The 21,985-nt window shown below is 39.7% G+C and overlaps 1 protein-coding gene across 1 annotated transcript; it reads right to left on the reverse strand.

The window, feature by feature from the left end:
- Positions 1–705: 705 nt before the first annotated feature.
- LOC121284864 (myosin light chain kinase, smooth muscle-like) lies at positions 706–20,852 on the reverse strand. The gene is made up of 6 exons (XM_041200697.1): positions 20,754–20,852; positions 15,997–16,149; positions 15,724–15,847; positions 12,659–12,794; positions 9,851–9,982; positions 706–3,659 (listed from the first exon to the last, which is right to left on the reverse strand). The coding sequence occupies exons 2-6, from the start codon at positions 16,125–16,127 to the stop codon at positions 3,418–3,420; spliced, it is 765 nt and encodes a 254-aa protein (XP_041056631.1). The 5' UTR covers positions 16,128–16,149; positions 20,754–20,852; the 3' UTR covers positions 706–3,417.
- Between the last annotated feature and the right edge of the window lie 1,133 nt (positions 20,853–21,985).

Raw genomic sequence — 21,985 nt, forward strand, 5'->3', positions numbered from 1 at the left:
CTTGTTAGAAGTTTCCATCAGCAGGTCTAACATTTTGGGGCCATCTCAAACATAAAAAGATCCCACTTACCACTCCCTCCTCACAATTTGGATAGCAACCAGTCATTCATACTAATCTTATGTGTTGTGTTCACAGAAATACACCATGTCCAAAGTCAGAATTGACCAAAGCTAATTGATTTTGTAGAGACCACTTCCAGAAACAGCAGTTAGCAGGGATCAGTATTATGTTTTGCATTCTCTGGTACTTTACAATCTTTTCAATGTAAGTTCCTAAATGATCACTTGGAATTCAATTAAATACTTTGCTTGTAAGGATACATATGTATCAGCTTCAAAATGGAAATTTAAGTGACCATTAGTGAAATTTTAGGAATAATACATAAGCTAACATAAAAAAACTATTATGCTTAAAGGCATTTGAGTAAATAAAAATATATGTGACGGGCTAAAATAAATCACAGGGATAATAGCTATGGCATTTGCTGAAAAATAATGTTGTGAAACTAGGATTACTTACGGTACGGCATTTCAAGGTTAGCTTAAGTACCTGAAACAGGGAGCCAAAAATGTGCTTGTGTGATAGAAATTGTTTAAAAATTGTTGTTCTTTGATATATAACAATGATAATCTGCACATTACTTCAATGAAAAATGTAACTGAACTATAGTTTTATAACTGTATTGACATGCGTAGTATATGAAGTTTAAATTTAAATTATGAAAATATTTTTATTACAATCCAAAACAGTTTATTTATGTCATTATAAATGATTGGAAACTAGTATGACTTCCAAATACAAATTGGTTGCCAAACCAACTCACTTAAAATGTAAAATGCTCAACTATAACTCCCTTTTACTTGGACTGCTGCTGTCTATCATCCAAACTTAAATTGACTTAACTACTTCATTTCACATGTTATGTGACATTCAGCATTATATACATTGTAAGCTTAGATATGAATATGACACAACAATAATTATGATGCATGCACTTTGCAACTAACCCATGGTCAGCAATTTTAACTTTTTGGCACAGTATCAATTCAAATTTGGAGGTGCGATACTGGTTCAGATCAAATTTACACAGGGTGTAGTCTAACATGGTCTCATGTTAATACAACAACCTTGATTTTCTAATGATAGCAAAGGTGGCTGAGTTGGTCCATTATAGACTTGACTGAATTGGCACAGAGGGTGGATCTTGTTGAATTTTTGAGCAGGATTACCTCCCCTAACCTGAATTAAATGGTAAACCTCACCATAGGCTGCAGCTTGTCATTAAAGGGCAATTTATGGCATTGACAGAAATATTGACTCATTGTTGACAATGATATGGGTGAACATGTGGACAGTACTGCTACTTTTGGTGCTGAAAGCTTGGAGATCTTGCAGCAGCAGGTGCACCCAAGAAAAGTCTTCCTATTGGTAGCTGAAGTTCAATTTTTAGTACAATATTCTAGATGAAATTAGCATGGAGTGATGTCTCTGACTGAAGCAATGCAGCCAACCTTATAACTGGCTTCAAATGAGGAATAAACCTTCTTGTAATTGAGTAAAACCTTTTCTGTACAAGTAGGCCAAGGGTTTGCTGTGAGATGCCATGATGCCTACATGGGTGCCATCTATAATGTATTTTACTCAAGGAAAGTCTGCCACCCAGTGAAAGGTAGGTGAACTATACAGCTGATGCCTCCGCTACTCAGGGAAAATGATTCATTGTCCCCTTCCTGATGCAGCAGGTGTCCATTGTGATGTATTGGAAGTATGAGGTGGCTTGAAAACTTCATGCTGTGGTGACCTTCCCTTCTTTGAAAAACCTGTTCCTCTTCCAAATGCTGTTTACAGGTTATCCTATACATTTCTGTATTGGTTGCTCTTGTGAACAAAGAGAATTCTCTCTCTGATATGTCCAGGTAAGTGTGGAAAACATTGGTCTTGGAGGCAGTGCTGGGTACAGGGCAAAGCAGCTCAGGTATATCTGCATCTCCAATTGTTGAACTCTTCATTTACAACCAAATTCTTCTTTAAGTTATGCAATATATTTGGACCTCCTGAAGGAATACCTCGCTAATTAGCATGGGATGATTTAAAAGTCAGCAGAAACCAAGAATAATAAAGGAAAACATTGGCCAAGCAAAAAGGACAAAGTGGGGAAACTTTCAGAAGCAAATAATACAAAATGTAATTAGAAATACAAAGAATAATTAAAATTAGACCTAAAATGTTGAGCCCAATGGGAATTAAGATGTGAAGTGAAGGGTTTTCTAATCTGTGCTCATTGCCAGCCAAGCTCCATGCTCTGGGTGAAACCTCAGAGAATTAGGACTTTTGAGTTTAAGTGCAGGATCTCTCTACTGCATCAACAAGCAACTGGATTAGACAATGCTAAACACAGTCTATTTATTCTCCAACTTGAATTTTAGTTCAGTACTATATAACAACACACTTTGCAATGTCTTATGGCATTATCCTTACATTCAGGTTGTATAAATTGAATTATTTGTGAGTTCCATTCTCAATTTTGGTTTTAGATTCAAAGTGCATATTGTAAAGTGATACAACAATATTAAAAATAATTTTCTGTTCAATTTTCAAACAGAAGGATTTGGTAATCAATGTTACATTTCTGTGACGTTTACATTCTTAAGGTTTTATTGTAAATCATAAACCAAGCTGTATTTTTTGTGTATGTAGAAATAAAAATGAATAGTTGCTTGATGAAAAGAAGTTGGGGTGTTGAACTTCTGTCTGAGATCTGTGTTACAAACCCAGTAAAAGCATCAACTGTATTATTGTCAAAAACCATATCAGTGACACATAAAAAGCAATGTGAAAACATAAAAAATGTAAAAGGTGCAGTGTAATGTAAACAAAATATGTGTTTAAAATATCTTTTAGATCACAGAAAGTTCCATATATCTGCAAGTGAAGAAGGCGGATGAGATCCATAAACAAGGAAATCATCGGCCTCTCATACATCTGTAAATGCAAATCGGGATGTACAAAGAACTGGGTCAATGAACCAAATCATTAAATTGGTAGGTTTCAAAATAACTGGTTCAGAAGCATTCGGGCCAAAGAATTCCTAAATTCCTCTGAGAAAGAAAGTGATTATTGCTGTAAATTGGTGAATGTGGGTGAAACTGAACCTTGAATATAAAGTACATATGCTGTGGTGTCACATGGAGATATATCCATCATTAGGTAAGTGGGTGGGTTCTAATCTTAAAACTCTGGGCATGACTGCAATATTCTATAGTGATTTCATAGGCATAGAATGCATATATTCATAAACACCTTCCATCCCTTGGAAATGAACAAAGAATGTTGCATAGTCAAACCTTTTTTAACATGGGTTTTAGTAGTATAGAATCTAACATCAAAGAAAAGGCTCATCCCAACAAGCAACACTTTTACTTTGACTTAGTGTTACTCATCTCGCCTTCTTCCATCACTTCCACAATAAGCTCAGATGTCCAGGTTTCTTCTCCTAGGCTGTTGATGGCCTTGCAAGTATATTTGCCATCATCATGTGCAGATACCTCAGAAATAATCAAACAGCAGTTTCCATCTTCATCATATTCAATTTGGTAGTGACGAGACTCCTTGATAGGCTGTTCACCCTTGAACCAGATAACTTCAGGATCAGGGTAGCCTATGAACAATATGCAATTACACTGTTAGAAATACTCATATACACAAATTATGCAGCTACTTTTCAAAAAATACCAGTTGTTACTGACAGATTGATATTTCAGTGCAGTTTACAATGTACAATAATTCCTATCTGAAAATGATTGAACTTTTGCCTGGAATGGTTTATTTTAGTGTTTCTGTTATGTTGAGAATGCATATTCCAAAATTCTGCATTCTCACCCTTGAGGTTCTGAGCAATAATTTTAATGATCAGGAAGTCATGCCTGCTATCTTTATAAAGTTAATTATTATACTGATTTTTTTCCAAATTCATGGATGCAAAATTGCCCTGGATGATTTTATATACATTCTCAAATCTTTCAGATATGAACAGAAAGATAAACCTTTAAGGATGTACTCATTCGTGCTCACAGTTCACATTTTCTACCGTTGGTTGCTATTTTTGATTGAAACAGAGATTGTGTGTATTAAAAAGAACAATATTTGTAATAATATGTTGGAATATTAGGAAATGTAGGAAATGAACACGTGATATATCAACATTGAAATAAGTAGCTAATTAGATCCAGGCTAGAGATAGTTTGCACGATGTAGTTGCTAAGGAGGAGCTTCTGAATATTACCATTTTCCAAGTTCATAAAGTAGATAGGTAAGTAGGGTATTTAATCCATCTTATACCAATTCGCTCTTGATGTAATACCCCATTACGTCAGTTCGTAGCTCAATGGAGGTTGAAATATGGGTGTCCGTATGGAATTAGGTGCAGCTCTTATTTATTGCTAAAAACTGTGCCTTTAGTTCTATTTATTCTGCTGAGGCATCAGGAATTGGTAGGGTTGGGAAAGGGGGTGGTGAAGGGGAAGGGGCTTAGAGACTTTACAGGGAAAATATAGGGCAGGATCTGTAGGTCGGCGAGCAGGGGGTGGGGCCCGCTCGCCGACGCATAAAATGACGTGGGATGAAATCAGGCGGAACTCCTGACGTCAATCTGCATCATCTCCATTTTCAGGTCGGCGGGGCCGCAGCTGAATCAGCTGTGCACCTGTCAACGGCCTATTGAGGCAACTAAAAAAGTAATTACCCTAATTAATGGACCTTAGGGTTGGCGGGCAGGCTGGGAGCCCTGGCGGGTTTCAGAAAAAGCATGGAACCTCATCCACAGGCAGGTTGAGGGTTCATGAGGGTTTTTAAAAATTTAATAAATGTTTGAGTTAAAGTGATGGGCAGGTCCCAACTCATGTTATAGTGTCACATGAGGGAACATGTCAGGGGAATTTTGTTTCTGTATCTATAGCGTTTTTAAATTTGGAGCCGATCTCCCTGAGGCAGCACTTAGCCTCAGGGAGGTCAGTGTGCTCTTTCGTGTGCATCTCGGCTGAGTGTATTCCCCCCCCCCCCCCACAGGGACGCACAGCACTTCTTGGTGGATGTCATGCTGGGCGTGCCTTAATTGGCCCCCCCCATGTAAAATGGTGGCATGCCCCCGATTGGAGGTGCCGATAGGAGGCGCGCCTGCCTGTGCCCGCTCCTGCACTTCTCCCCTGATGGGGGGAGAATTCTTCCCATAAAAATGTTTACATTTAGAGGTGGAGGCAATTTGGTTGGTTGAATGGGAGCAATATTGCTGGTACACCTGCAGTACCAGCCTAAAGAGACAATCCAGGGAAACAGACCACTTTCAGACTTGGACCGCATTAACCTTTTTTGGGTGAGATGTAGGGGATAAACAGGCATTCTGCTGCAGCTTATCAGTCTGTTGAGGAGGAAAATTGATTCACTACTGCATGGAATTCTGTTCTTCCAGGCCATACAAAAATCTTTAAAAAAAAACCCAAGAAACTAAAAGTTCTGTGGACCCCACTCACCAAAAAAAAAAGGCTGCCCTGCAGCCATTTTACATTTGGAGGGGTGTTAATTGACTCAGGATGAGGTTTCCACCCCCATCTGGGGAGGAAGTCCTGCTTTAGAGAGCTGCTTGCCAATCTGATTGACTGGCAGCTCTGTAGCCCCAGCAGTGCCAGGTTCGAGCAGTGGCTACTGCTGGGAGTACAACCACTCCCCAAACCAAGGAGGTTATGGGACAAGTCTTCAAGGTCAGTCTGGGGTATTGGCAGGGCCTGGCTGGCAAACCCCAGTGGGTGGGGTGAGGGGAGTGGGGTGCCTGGATTGAGAGGCTGGGTGGGGAGAGTTAAGTGGGGGGTATGACTTTTGGGAGTGGTGAGGGGGATGCCTCTAGTGGGCACAGCCCCCTTGCCTGACACCAGCCAGCACAGCAAAAGCTGTCAGGCTACCCATCTGACTGAACCTCCCCTGCTGTGGGTAAAATAGCAGTGGAGGTGGGATGAAGTATTTAAGTGGCCATTAAATGTGCTGCTTTTTATGAGCCTGCAGCCTTCAAACTTACTGGCAGGGGGTCCAGCCTGAAATGTTATATGGCTAGTGCCCAGTACAAAGCAAGACAAGAAAAAAAATGTAATAACCAGAAAATAATGTTTTGGCGAGTTTCTTTCTCCACTCAACTACAACAAATGCTTATCTCTCGGGGTACTGCAGGCAGGAGTTTTTAATTAATTGAACTTATATGATTTTATAACTGATATTATTGTAGCCAACCATTATTGGATATTTGAAGATAGCAGAGGTTTTGAACGTGAAGTTTAGATGCTTGCAAATTGTGCATTGGCACCGGAGACTAGTCAACACAGTACAACAACAATAACTTGCACTTATATGGCACCTTTAACATAATAAAATGGCCCTAGCTGCTTCACAAGAGCATAATCAGACAAAAATTGAACTAAGGAAAAAGAGTTTAGGGCAAGTCATCAAGCTATTTTTTGATTCGTTCATGGGATGTGAGCATCACTGGCAAGGAACATCCCTAATTGCCCTTGAGAAGGTGGTGGTGAGCCGCCACCTTGAACCACTGCAGTCCATGTGGTGTAGGTACACCCAGAGTGCTGTTAGGAAAGGAGTTCCATGATTTTGACCCACTTACAGTGAAGGAATGACAACATAGTTCCATATCAGTATGATGTGTGGCTTGGAAGGGAATTTGGAGGTGGTGGTGTTCAAATGTGTCTGCTGCCCTTGTCCTTTCAGGTGGTAGAGGTTACAGGTTTGAAAAGTGCTGTCAAAGGAGGCTTGACGAGTTGCTGTAGTGCATCTTGTAGATTGTATGCACTGCTGCCACTGTGCTCCAGTGAAGGGAGTGAATGTTTAAGGTGGTGGTTGGGGTACTGTTCAAGTGGGCTGTTTTGTCCTGGATGGTGTCCAGCTTCTTGAGTGTTGTGGGAGCTGCACTCATCCAGGCAAGTGGAGAGTATTCCATCACATTCCAGACTTGTGCCTTGTAGATGGTGGCTTTTGACTGGAAGGAGGTGACTTATTTGGAACAGAATTGCAGGCTCTGACCTGCTCTTGTTAGCACAGTATTTATATGGTTGGTCCAGTTCAGTTTCTGGTCAATGGTAACACCCAGGATGTTGATGGCAGATTCAGTGATGGTGATGGCATTGAATGTCAAGGGGTGATAGTTAGATTCTCTCTTTTTGGAGATGTTCATTGACTGGTACTTGTGTGGTGCAAATGTTACTTGCCACTTATCAACCCAAGCCTAGATATTGTCCAGGTCTTGCTGCATATGGACATGGACTGCTTCAGTATTTGAGGAGTCATGAATGGTGCTGAATATTGTGCAATCATCAATTAACATCTCACTTTCGGCTTTATGATGGAAGGAAGGTCCATTGATGAAATGGTTGGGCTTAGGGCACTACCCTGAGCAACTCCCGCAGCAATATCCGGGGGCTGGGCTAACTGATCTCCCACAATGCCTTCATGGGCAGTCACGTTCACCTCACCTCTTGAGTTTAGCTCTTTTGACCATGTTTGGATAAAGGCTTTAACGAAGTCAGGAGCTGAGCCCCCTGGTGGAACCCATTGTTGAACAGCTTATTGCTGTGTAAGTGCCAGTTGATAGCAGCGCTGACGGTACCTGCTGTGACTTTGCTGATGATCGAGAGCAGACTGACAGAGAAGTAATTGGCTGGTTTGGATTGGTCCTGCTTTTTGTGAACAGGACATTCCTGGGCAATTTTCCACATTGTTAGGTAGATGCCATTGTTGCAGTGTATTGGAACAGCTTGATCAAACATTTGATCAAAGAGGTAGGTTTTCAGCACTGTCTTAAAGGAGCAGACGGAATGGAGAAATGTAGCCATTTGGGATGGAGATTCAGAAATTAGGACCTAGATGGCTGAAGGCACAGCCACCATTGGTGGAGGGATGCACACCAAGTGTTTTCTTAAGGAGTGAGAAAAGGAGACCCATTCACCCATCAATGGTTGATCTATATTTGCTCTTGGCCCAGCAATACCTCTATTCACACCCTCATCTTCAAAATCCTTACACCAGCCTGCACAGCAAAAGCTGCCAGGCTACCCATCTGACGTGGACCTCTCTCTGCCGTGGATAAAGTGGCAGCAGAGGTGGGATGAAGTACTTAAGTGGCCATTAAATGCACTGCTTTATATGAGCCTGCAGCCTTCAAACTTACTGGCAGGGGGTCCATAATATCCAGCCCGAAATGTTATATGGCTAGTACTCAGTACAAAGCAAGACAAGGAAAAAAATGTAACAACCAGGAAATAATGTTTTGATGCATTTCCCTCTCCACTCAACTACAACAAATGCTTATTGCTTAGGATATTGCAGACAGGAGCCTTTTCCCTCCCTATTCCTTGATCTCCTCCAGCCTTAAACACCTTGCTTTCTCTGTGCTCCTCCAGTTCTGGCCTTCTGCTCATCTCTAATTTTTAATTGTTCCACCATTGGCAGCTGTGCCCTCGGCTGCCTAGGCCATAAGCTCTGGATTCCTCCCCAAACATCTCCACCTCTATATATATCACTCCTTTTTAAAGGCATTTCTTAAACTCAAGCTCTTTGACCAAGTTTTTGCCTTATGTGGCTTGACGTTAAATTTTGTTTGATAACGCTGCTGGTATATTTTACTATGTTAAAGATGCCATTTAAATGCAAGTTGCTGTTTTAGTACAGGTTTTACATAAGCTGTTGGAATCCGTAATTTTAGATAAAATTCATGAGCATTTTGGAATGCATGAGTTAATCAAGGACAGCCAGTGGACTTGTAAAGGCAAGTTGTGATTGACAGATTTAATGGAATTCTGTGAAGAGGTAGTTTAACTGAATTGACAAATGAATTGACAAGATGTAAAGTATATGAATTTTCACAAACTGTTCAACAAGAGACCTCTTAAAAAAATTAGGCATTGGATGTAGAGGAAATGTAGCAGCAGTGGACAGTGAGTTGCCTGATGTACAGGGAACAAAAAAGGCAAAAGAACATTGTACAGATTGAAGAAATTATGTACTATTCAGCAGGGTGATGCGAGGGATGTAAATCTATAGTTATAAGGTCAGATTTGAAATACTGGAAGTATTTCCACTCAAGCAGAGGTGACGTAGAGATTTAATAGAAATATTTAAAGTTACAACTGCTTTCATTAGTGTGAATAGGACAACTATTTCCTCTGTTTGGCAGTCTGTGCTGATCATTGTAAATGTAAAATTATTACTAGGAGAGTGAAGATAGGTTGAGGAGAAATTTCTTTATGTATTGGGTTGTTAAATTATGGAACACATTGCCACACAGAGTGACTGAGGCAGAGACAATAACATCTTTCAAGAGAAAACTGGATAAATTTTAAACAGGGGAAGATACAGGGCCACGGGGAGAAAGTAGGGTATAGGGATTACTTTTGGGTTGCTCTAGTAAAAGTGGGCCATAAGGCCTCTGTAAACTTTTATAGTTTTATGTCTCTTATAGCACTTATCTAAAAACAAATACAGCTTTATTGCAGGAATGGTAATTTAACATTTTGATATTCCAATGGGACTTTGTGTTGATTTTTCAGTTATCTTTTCAACAAGAATCATTAAATTTACAGCAAATAATCTGGATAAAAGTTCCATGATAGAGGAAGGCTTTGACCTCTATGCATGAATTTGAGAATGCAATGGTTCCTCTTAAAAATTCAATTCTTCACCAACAAAGATAAACAAAACATGCTGGGTTTACAATGAAATCTAAGCATATGTTTCTTAATGAAAGATTCTGCAAACTACAACTGATGCATTGTGAATCTGAATCAGAATCTGTGAATTTACCCTCGATCTTGCAGTCAAAGCGAGCAGCACTGCCTTCTATAACTTCACTGTCTTTAAAGGTCTTGGAAAAATAAGGCTTAAAGCTTTGCCTTTCTTCAGAAACTGCCTCAAGAAGCATCTTGGCTTCATCAGCTGAGATAAGGAAAAACAAAACATTTAAATAGAATATCCATTTTTGGTCACCATGTGAAACCATAATACCCGCACATATTGGGCAAATGCCAATGTTGGTGTAGCTGAGGCACGTATTACACGTTATACTAGTTGTCAAGAGCCTGACCAGAAAATGAAGATTATTACTGTTAATCCATATTTATTGAAACATGTGTCCTAATGCCAATTTATATTGAGACTTGTTCAGTTAAGTTGTCCCATTTTCCACTGGCTGAGACCTAAATATCAGCCAAATGGGAATGTTAAATCTACAATGCTACCAAGTTTCTGAAGTTCACAAACTGAATCTCCAAATGATAGCAATATGGTGCTAGCTATGAAACTTGGGGAAAGGTTGTAGACACAGTTACAAGGCTGAATCTTCAATATATGTAAAACTATTTAAATCAATTTAAACTGTTGGTAATGAGCAAAAGAATGGATTAGACGGACTAATGCACATCACAATTTAATTTATTGCTGCTGCACAGGGAAACCTATACATATTTTACAATCCCACACGAAGCAGGATCATGACGAGGGAGCAGTAAAATCGGGGCAGCCATGTTGGATTGGCTCCACTACCATGTCCCACCATCAGGAAATTTTATTGACGGGGGACTGGCTTCCAACAGGCTTCCCACTGCAAGGAGGTGTGAAACAAATCTAAACTTGAAATGCCTATTAAGGGCCATTTTACCAGGCTGTTGGCAGCAGATCGACCCCCCAAAGTGTGAGGTGTGCCAGCTAAATGCAGGCGGCCTCCCAGTAGCAGCCTGGTGGGGAAGCATTTAATAATCAAAGAGGAGGCTGTGAGCAGAGAAGGCAATCCCAGCAACTACCTCAGAGGGGCTTTCCCTCCATCAACTTCATATTTATGTTTTTAAAAATTTCCTTCTGCCTACCCAGTGTAGACTGGAGGACCCTCGTCTCCCTCAGCAAAGGCCCCCAATCCTGATGGCACTGATGAGGCTTCTGAGCAGCCAGCCCTCAGATTGGGCTGGCAGCTCTAGGGGGCAGGTGGCTGTCCCCAACAGCAGCTTATTCATGAGCTGCTACCCATAAAATTAAGGGGGGTATCCTGTCAGGCGTCATGTGTGTTGCCGACATGCATTTCTAGCCGCTGTTGAAACTCTGACCTTTTTAGGAAAATTCTGCCTATTCTCCCCCAACAACAGTTTGTTCTGCCATCAGCTCAAAGGGGATCTTCAGGCACCCAGCAGCAGTGATGTCATTGTGAACAGGGTAAGTAGCCAATCACATTGACATATTCTCACCGACAGAAACCAAGAAGCAAAAGCTACTGGATTCCATCACCTTTAATTTTAAATTTTTACAGATAGCCAAATAAATGTGTGGGATATTCACATGGGATTAAGTTAGAAGATAAACGTCTTAAACAAACTTAAATTATTTGAAAAATATTTGGAACTTCTTATTAAAGTGCAGAAATTTTACATTCAACAACCATAAAATGTTTGTCTGTGGGGCTGTTTAGCAGTAATTCTGAACTTTGTAGGCCATTAAAAACCCAGCTACATCTCATTCAACAGGGTGTAACTTTTTCAAGGGTTTTTAAAGCAAGACTAAGGGCATAAGAAAGAAAAATTTGCATTTATTTAGCGCTTCTCATGACGACTGGACATCTCAAAGTGCCTTACAGCCAATAAAGTACTTTTGAATTGTAGCCAATGTTGTAATATAGAAAATGCAACAGCCAATTTCCATATAGCAAACAACCACAAACAGCAATGTAATAAGGACCAGATAATCTGTTTTTGCAATGTTGGTTGAGGGATAAAATTGGTCAGGACACCAGGGATAATTCCATTTCTCTTCTTCAAATTAGTACCATGGGAATTTTAGCGTCAACCTGAGAGGGTAGACAGGACCTCAGTTTAATCTCTCATCCAAAATACAGATTGGAAGTTCTTGTTAATTCATAGGTTTCCAATTGATTGCGCACTGGATAGACCTCAACAGACCTCAGGAGAAGCATGGGACCACTGCACATGTGCAGCCTTTAGAAATTGCTGTCAGTTTCAGAGGAGTAATGATGGTGCACACTGAGAGTTTCACAATCATCAAGCAGGGAAAGCTACTTATCTCTTGTAGTATTCTCACAGACAGCAAACCAGGAAGCAAAAATCCAGGCCATTGTTTTTAATAAATGTTGACCAATAGCTCATAAAAACTCTTAAGGGAACTCATTGGATTGAAAAGATGGAAGATTGTCTTGGATTTAACGGTATCTGGTAAAGGTTTAAGATTTTAGTTTTCTTCTAATTGTAGGGGAATCACTCTGTTTTATCAGTTTATTTCCTTCCATCAACACCATCCGCAGCTTCAGGACTCTTTTTATTCCTCACATGTTGCAAATACTGGTTGTGCCAACAGAAGCTTTTTAGGCATAGGCCAGATGCTTGGATCACCATGCCAGGTTTCTTATTTTAAGGCAACATTTCAGTTCTAAAGAGCTTATTACTCATCCAGTTACTGGCTAGGTGTTGTAATTTGTGAGGAAATGTGACTATCGAAATATAAAGATAGAAATGACAAACATTTTAATCTCACGGCTGTGTTAAAGATTTCTGCTCTTAATGTAATCATAACTTAATCTTGAAAAAATATCCAAAAGCCATGATTTTTATTTACCTTCGGTTTCTAGCTTTTCAGCGGAATCTGGAGGACTGGTGGGCATGTTTCCCTGTGAGGACTTCTTCCCACTTAGACCAGCTAGCATTGCCATAGAGGACAGCCGCCCTATTGCCCTCACTGCATGCCCTGTTTTCTATAAATCACAAAAGAATTGAATAACGTGAAATTTCCATACAAATTTTGTTTGAGGAAGGATAAAATGTATTACAAATGGTGCACTGTGCATTGCTCAGTAACTTATCAAAGTTTACTAGGGACACCTTTCAACCACTGTCTGTCCATTTCTAGCTTGGGAAATGGATGGCCAGCAGCTGGAATTCAAAGGGATGGAAAATCTCGACGCTCTTGCTCACTCGATGCAAATTTCAGGCAGGCCTGTAAATGGGCAAGCCGCCTGCCTGCAACAGCCAGGAGGAAGCTTTGTTACGCAAATCAGGGAAATACACTAGCTTTCTTGGGGTGGGAATGGGGGCAGCGTGCATTTTGTACGTGTGTATTTTATGGAGGCAGCGGGTCACTTAAATTATCAGCTGCCTCCACTGAAGTGAGATTTTGGTACCCCTGAAGTGTGAAACCTGAAGTTTAGATCTGGTAAGAGTAGGTCTGAACTTTGTGAATTTGTTTTTGAAATTTTGAATTTTGTTTGAGAAGTAAGGTACCCCTTTGGATATGGCCTGGGGATACCTTTGATGGAGGTCAGGTGCTCTTTGGGGTATATCACGTGCCCTTTGGAATTGTTAAAAGTAGGCATAAATGTGCATAAAAAGTGCATATACTCATTAATGTCAGGCTCATTGAAACCATCAATGGACATGTAAAAATAAACCGTCAAAACTGTCCGAAGCACCTATCACAAGGGCCTGACAAAGGGACCTGTCAAAAGTGTCAAGAAGACCTGTCAAAGGGACCTGTAAAAAACTGTCTAGAGGACCCTGTCAAAGGGAGCTGTCAATCTCATTTAAACATCCTGTCCATTGAATCCTTGATTGCTTGCTATTTAACTCTGTTGACATAAGCCTGAGGGTTTCCATTATTGGATTGGTGCTGCATGACTGATTTCACAGCCACCCATTATCATAATAGGATGCTTGCCATTTCACAGTTTGATTCACAGCTACAAGTGGTTATAGACTCTTTGATGTGGGACTATGAAATCCATTGCTTGTTGTTTTAAGGAATTGTGCACTTGAATGAAATGTTTGTTGTCATAAGGCTTTATTTAGTTGAAGAAATGTAAATGTAGTAAATGGGCTTTTATGAATGACAGTGTTTTTGTCAATATAGTGGTCTGCAATAGACGCTTAGTACTTTATATTATAGAACTTTATTTCACCTCATCTCTGCATGGGTCTTAAGGTCTATCCATGATGGATGACAGGTGAGATAGCATAGTAGGTGCAAAGGCAAGGGCAGTGGATGAAGGGGCATGGGCTGGCATGGAGGGTATGAAGGTGGGAGGCATATCTTAGCATGGAGGGCATGAGGACCTTAGGGATTGTTTGGGGGACATACTTTGGCATGAGGAACCATAGAGGTTGTTTCAGGGGCATAATTTTCTGTGGGGGAATATGGGGGGCCGTAGAGGTTGTCTGGAGGGGCATACCTTGGCCGGGGCGGAATAAGGGGCCATATTGGTTGTTTGGTGTCATACCTTGGCAAGGATGCATGGGTTGGATTGGATAGGGCATGGGTGGGGGGGGGGGTGGCGTGGTGAGGGGTGAGAGCTGGAGGGATGTTTTATGTTTTCTTCTTCTTGGAAACAGTGCTGGAGCCCTGTGACAGGCCTTCTGCCCAGCCCACCTCTGCACCCATAGCCTCCTCACTTCTTCCAGGCTCACCCAGCTTGCCCCCTGCCCAGCACTCAAAATCTGACATCCAGGCAGCCATTTTCAAGGTCGGGTTCATGGAGCCAGGAGTTCTCTCGTCTCTGCACACTCGACCCGTGAGTGAAAATCTGGGCCTGAAGATGGTTTTGGCCTCAAAATGCCAGCATTGGGTGGGTAGTCCTGAAGCTCCAGCGACTTTGTGCCATTTCGAGCAGAAGTCAGAGAGAAATTCTATTGTGTACCAATAAGTAGAAAAGCAAATTACTATAAAATTTGCAAATACCGAAAAAGGAAAAACAATCCAACTTATGATGGATAGCAGTATCTTCCAACTGTAATAGAAGAGATGGAAATGTATGACTTTCATGGGGGAAATAGAAGATTAATGGGAAAAAGGGCACTTTGTTTATTATTGCAAAAGGAAAAATTGGATCTCTAACAATGATATGCCTTGAAACAAGCTTTCAGTCCCAGATACTGTATGGCAAAATGGAACAATACACTGTGGTTTTGTTGCTAAGATCGGGTTTGGCACTGCCTCTGTATTGGTTGTTAAAGAAAACTACATTAAATGAGCTTGGACAGTTTCAACACATCCCTTAATTGGTGGTAGGCTCACAACTCCTAAACTAATAATCTCACAAAGTGCAAGCACAAAGAAGGTACCCATAGTAAATTCCACACTGGTGTTGTAAGGTAGGTAAGGAACATTCCTGGGGTAGAGTGGATTCAACTTCTCCATACATCCTACTGGCTTGTGCCTGAGTTGATAATTCTTCATGCTGACAGGGATGTTAAAAATTGGAAATGCTTCATTCAACAAGAATAACCCCACTTTCCATAAAGGCCAAGAAATTCTCAGATTCAGTCTTTGGTTTGTGATGAGTTCAGCAGCTAATGTTGATCTGGATTAGGGAGGGAGAAACATATGCTCACTCATGTTCATTATCTAGTAATCTCTGGTGGAGAATGTGAGGTGAGGATAGTTGTGATGCCAGGCCTATGAATACTAACTGCTCAGGCTCATCCATGAATAATGGTCATTTGGGTAATGTATCAGAGGGTTGCATCATTTGGGTGAATAGTTTGAATCAGCATCTTCAGGAAGGAAGGAGAAAAAAAGAGAAAAAAAATAATATGCTACCTTTCTGCAATTTATCTAATATCTCTTGACATATTTGTGTATTTGTCAGTGATTCGGTTATTACATTTACTGTTTTTTATCGTCAGTTGTACCTGCCATTTCCTCCTGGCCATGTACTTCTTCATTCTTTCCTTTGAAAGCTTTTTCACTGCCATGTTTTTAACATCTTTTTTCAGCCACTTGTGTTCAAGACACTGATCACAGTTCATTCGATGTCTGGTGATGTATGAACATTTATGGTAGAGTTTTAAGACATGATCTTGATTACTTTTTTCAGCATAACATTGGTATCTTGAATGACAATTGAAAAACAATTTATTAAAATTAAAAATTAAATCCAAGATATTGCAAATGAAAAGCTTTACTTCATGTCTTTTTTCAGTAGATTGTCAATGAAGTCTTTGGCATCATCCGAAATTTCATCAAAGGCATCATCATCAAAATCCCAGGTAGCAGACGTTACATTGGCAAGAGTTTCATTGTCATTATCACCCATGAATGGAGAAAGTCCACTGACCCTAGGGCACAAAATGAAAACCACACTATATAACTGCATAAAGTTGGATGCTTATCAAGATTAGCCCTTTAAAACTAATTACTTCTTTACTTAAAGATTTGTAAACTTTCCATTATTTCTAGAAATATTATAACCCAATAAAATTAAGAATGTGTTTAAAAGTTGTTCTAGGTCTGTTAATACAATATTATACATTTCTACCCAAACTACAATGTAGGCATACTAATACATTTATGCAGTATTTACTGTTACTCTTTCAATTACATGTAGAATGGGTTATCATCATCATCACAAACAATAAAGTTCCTGTCTATTTTTCACCAAATATGACCTGGATGTTGACAGAAAACCTGGGCTTTGATCACATTTTTGTCAGCCTGAATTGTCCACTCTATATTTAGCTGTGTGGATTTTGTTTTCTGCACAATGTCAATTATTGAGTAGGAAAATATCCAACTTAATGAGGATGCATTAAATTTCTAAATGTGGAATTTTACCTCGCTGCCAGCGTGCTCTTGTCTTTTTACAACATGCTTTGCTTGGGCTACTGCAATGATTGAAATCTCAGAGAATGAGTAAAGATTCAAAAGTAAAGTAAAATGAGTAAAGATCTCATTGAATGACAGAACGGGCTTGAAGAGCTGAATGGCCTAATTCTGCTCCTATTTCTTATGTTCTTAAGGCTGAGAATGAATTATGGCTTTCTGTTAGAAAAGCAAAGTATAAGGAAATTGAGATTGAGCAGCAATGGTATAAAAGAGATCTTGGAATCATTTGCTACAGACATGAGCATTATGTCATAGATTTTCAGAGTGCTACACGAGAGAAATAAACTTTTTGACACAGCAGTCTTCACCAATATTTTTCTTGTGGTGAGCCACCTAGTCTAGCCCCACTTTATTTCTCAATCCAATAACTTTGACAATTTTCTTTTGCAACCACATAATTTCTTTTTAAAAAGATTTATGGGGCTGAATTTTCATTCTTGAGGTGGGAAGTGGGAGTCGGGAAAATTCCCTACTCCGCCTGCCCACCTCGAAAGTGCTCACAAGCTTGGAATTTTCGTTGCGGCTGCGGGGGAAGGGGGTGGGGGGGTTGGGGTGGGAGGTTGGAGGAGAGTCGGGCCTACCAACTTGGGAAAAAGTTCAGAGGTGGCCACAGGAGATGCTGGATGCGTAGGTGGGCTATTCAAAAGGCCCACCTCGGTGCTGTGGGAATTCATCCCTGTTATAATATAAACAGAAAGGCCCTCCAGCCCTCACACCCCCTCACCTCCACACACTGCCCATGCCCCATCCATGCCACCTCATGACACCTACCCACTACCCATGCCTGCTCATGCCCCCATGCCAAGGTATGCCTCCCAAACCATCCCTTATGCCCCCATGCCAATCTATGGCACTTCCATGCCCATTCACCCACTATACACTGTATAGAATCAATTAATCCTGTAGTGACAATATGATGCATTAAAAAACCATTAAAAAAAGGTAATTCATTGACAATGTTCCACTTTCTTAAAAAAAATCCTTTTTACTACAGGCCAATAAAAGTGTCAATCATCCAGATCCCTTCAGAGGATCAACAGCTGAAACCGCTAGCACTTGAACCTCTTTATCTTACGTAAAATAAACATTGTGCAATTGACAGTATAGATGAGAAAACCAGAGCTGTCAATCAAGCAATGTTTTTCTCGGGGCTTGGGTGTTTTAATACTCTAATAGATGTCTGAGCGCTCAGCCAAAAATTACATAATGAGGCTTGGCTGAGAGCCCAAAAACCCATTAGCCTGTTGAAACACCTGAGATCCAGGGAAAACATTGCTTGCTTGACAGCTCTGGGTGTTGGCATGGGGGCATGAGAAGCCATGGGGGGGTGGTGGTCGGGTGGCATAGGTTGGCATGGGGGTCATGAGGAGGACCTTTTGAACTTACCTTCAAAATGTTCCCTCATGCAGACTATGGTTTATGACACCTCTGAGGTGCTGTGAACCTTGATTCTTTGAACAAGTCAGCCTGACTCCATGAAAATTGCAGAGGACTAGGACATGCCTATCCCTACAATGGAGATGGCCAGGGTGGGAATGCAGGATGCAGGCATGTGACCTAAACCAGCCTGCAGTCTTAAAAGGCATTCCTAAAAATTGGAAATTGCAGAAATGGGGTTAGAAACCCTGGAATCAGGACACATCCGCCATTTTTAAGGGGCTTCCAAGTCATCCCGACTCGCTGAAATTCCAACCCATGGATTTGGCTTCAACAAAGGTTTGTAGTAGAAACTTTGGCATTCTAACCTCACTTTGTGGAAAGAAGTTTTTCCTCAACTACCCATTAGTTCCTTTTGCAATTATCTTAAATACGTTCTTTTTTTTTCTCTCATTGATCAATGCAAGTCATCTATCACTATATATCCCATCATAAATGTTCATTAAATTGAATATCTCTATCAAGTCATCTCTTACTCTTTTTGGGTGTGGTTAAAAAGTACCAATTTGAACATTGGCTAAAATAACTATGAAATATTTAGCAGGCACCAATGACAGCTATATCATAATATTTCATAACAGTTCTAAACCTGGGCAAATAATTACATTTGTGGCCATGCCAACTTATGGTGTAAATAATTTAAGCACAACCATCAGCTATGTATTTTCCAATAGTTATATTCACGTCACTTAAATCAAAATCTTTTAAAATATCATCATACTTCAGGTGTATGCTATAGATATATTTCATTCATAGAAGATAGATTTGTAAAATGCTCCTTGCTTTAACTAATTGATTAATCTTTCAAAATAATTTATTGAATAGATTTATTACCATATTAGATCTATTATTCTACCCATAACATTTCAATATATTATATCAAGATTTATAGTATTAGTCGCACTTATAGTGCTGCAAAAAAACCTTTATTATTCATTTTGGAATCTGAAAAATGTCCTAAAATACATTTAGAAAGAACATTTTACATTAATTATTTATTGAAAGAGTCCATTCTAATGATTACTTGTAATTACTCATAGGCCACTGTAACCAGATATCAGAAAACCTTTCAGCAATTGGGAAAAATTCAAGGGAATTTTAGGGAATAACTGTAATAATTCAATTTGTCACAATTCAGAATGCTCTACTGTCTCCCCGGATTCAGCTCAAAAAATAGATAAAATATTTGTGATTGAAAACTTTTATAACAATGCCATGCTCACTTGTTTTTATCTCAAGCTAGAGAAACAAGGCTCTAGCTCATCCATTGAGAAAGGCCCAACAGTGCCTTCATCACTGCACCAAACTATTGGTTAAATTATTCAAAGGGTTCCACCTTTGCCTCACCATTAGTGTGTCGCTCTGAGGGAAGATCTCCCTAACAGTACTAAATTTGCTTTTTACAATTTAGGACCTGTGAGTTATAGAGTCACAGTCAGAGTTTTACAGCATGGAAAGAGGCCCTTCGGCCCATCATGTCCACGCTGGTCAACAAGCCCCTATCCACTCTAATCCCATTTTCTAGCACTTGGCCCGTAGCCTTGTAATGTTATGGTGTTTCAAGTGTTCATCGAAATATCTCTTAAATGTTGTCTACCCCGCCTCTACCGCCCTTTTAAGCAATGAGTTCCAGATACCCCCACCTTCTGGGTGAAAATAAATTTCCTCAAATCCCCTCTAAACCTCCTGCCCCTTACCTTAAATCTTGTTTCAGATATATTTCTTTAGTTAATCAGACTTAGGTTATTACTGAACTTTTCATTTTTGTGGTCAGCTGCTGGTATTTTGCCTTGAGTAGAAAAACTATATGTGAGGTTTTTTCTAAGTAAATATTTCCCAACTGCATTCTGATTTTCGAAACTTAATTTTAAAATAACTTTTGGTACTCAGAGTTTTAAAGGAGAAGTAAACAAGTGTTCATTATAGTAAACAAGTGCCCCTGCTAATCAGAGTAGCAAATGTATTACAGTGGAATGTAGTGAATATATTGTATAAAATAACACTGGTCTGTTTGTTACTTTAACAATCTAACAAAATAATTGTTTAGTTTATAGAACCGCAAGGAACTCTTTGTATTTTCACTCAGCACATTGCTTCTATTTTTACTTCATAGCAGTCACTTTTTGCTGCTGTCGCTGTAGCTTTTACTTTGCAGACATTAGGTTGTATGACTTATCCTGAAATAATTTGTTTCCAGTTACCCGGTACCAAGAAGATTTAGTTTAATACTTTCTCAAAACTATGAAGATGGACTTTAATTTAGAATATACAGGAAACCACTGATGTCTCTCTGGGGAACTCATCTAGACAAAAAGGCTACCATGCAACAGACTTTCCCATCTAATTCAGTACTTCAGTTGACTCTATAAGGCATTTAAAGTATGGTGTTTTAAAACTGAAAAAAAACATATACAATGTAGCCTAATAGTAAAAGAGTTTCAAAAACTTATGGCATTAAAATTGATTTTCCATATAACAAGCTCTTAGTACAGTTAACCTGCTTTTACTTTATCAGGTCCATTAAATCTGCTTCGGCACAGAGTGTATAAATCTGGAATGAGCACTATGCTCCTTTTATATCCTTTTAAAGTTAATAACTGGTAAGAGTGGATCTACTTACTATGGAAACAATTTTCCATCCGGAATGCAAAAATAAACTGATTTATCTTCAGACTGTCGAAGGAGCAGATGGCATTGGGTGCAAGCCATCAGCTTCTAACTACAGCACTCTGAATTTTTTACAATTCGAGTTTGATTTAGAATAATCTTAAGTTTATTATCAATTTCCATTCTATTTACATGATTTCCCCTTATCTTAGCCCTTACACCCACTTAATTAATTTTGGCTCTTTTTCAAACACAAGATCATAAACACTGTGCTTTTTTCAGGATTAAAATTGTATCAAATGCGCTTATAAACACCATTTCCTTTTAGTTAAAGCTTGCCAAGATATTTTTTGAACTCATCTGATGAAGCCAAGAAATATAAATGCTTCTCAGTTTTAAATGTAGACCACATCTCACGTAACTTTTGAGGCATACGGTATAAAATTCACTTCCCATATTTTAATGCTCTGTTACTTGCACTAGCATTACTTTATTGTATCATTCATATATGCATTACCTGATGGTAAATGAAAGGTTGCTTATTTCTACCTATTCCTCCATGCACTATACAGAGTGCATCAATGTGCAACTTATGACTGGAATGGTTAAAAACAGATCATTGTTTTTCAAAATCTAATATCACTGTAAAATGGCGGCCATTACTAAACTGGAATGTTTACTTTTTCCACTACAATATGCTTTCTGGTCAATAATATCTAGCATAATGGCCTAGCTGCTTTTTGCTAAAGCATTCCCCTAAAGATAAATGTAATCAGCATTTATCCTTTCTCCAGTTTAGAGACCAGATGAAAGGACAATACGGACTAAACGCAAAAGCCCTGTAAAATGGGCAAGGGGGCTGTGATGCATGATTAACCCATGCCCATTGATTGAGATGCAAGCAATAGTCAGTATGGTAGTATTCATGCTACCTGCTCATTTCAATGACTTCAGCATCCAGCCAGCATTAACTGGCCAATATCATGATAGCTAGATAACAAATAAAACCATACTGCACTTCCTCAAGCTAGCTAGCTAGCTCTTAAAGGAGAGATGCATTGTGGCAGCCATACAAGAAGTGATTCTGGCCTGTAAAAAATTGAAAAATGGCACAACCTGGGAGAGTATGATTGCAAGGTTTTCATACGCTGCACTGGAGGACTTGCTGCAGGAGGTGGAAAGGTGGAAAGATATCTGTATCCACTTGGAGCCGGGAGGCTCTCCATACAGACACAGAAGGCAGGA

Source organism: Carcharodon carcharias, chromosome 12, assembly GCF_017639515.1.
Source record: "Carcharodon carcharias isolate sCarCar2 chromosome 12, sCarCar2.pri, whole genome shotgun sequence".
In the NCBI taxonomy this organism is placed as follows: Eukaryota; Metazoa; Chordata; class Chondrichthyes; order Lamniformes; family Lamnidae; genus Carcharodon; species Carcharodon carcharias.

Bases quoted from the DNA above. Each gene is read 5' to 3' on its own strand.
- LOC121284864 (XM_041200697.1), bottom strand. From the start codon at position 16,127: ATGGGTGATAATGACAATGAAACTCTTGCCAATGTAACGTCTGCTACC. The intron at 15,848-15,996 runs GTAAAGCTTTTC...ATACATCACCAG, and splicing joins CTACTGAAAAAAGACATGAA to ACATCGAATGAACTGTGATC. The intron at 9,983-12,658 runs GTAAATAAAAAT...TCCTTATCTCAG, and splicing joins TGAAAAGCTAGAAACCGAAG to CTGATGAAGCCAAGATGCTT.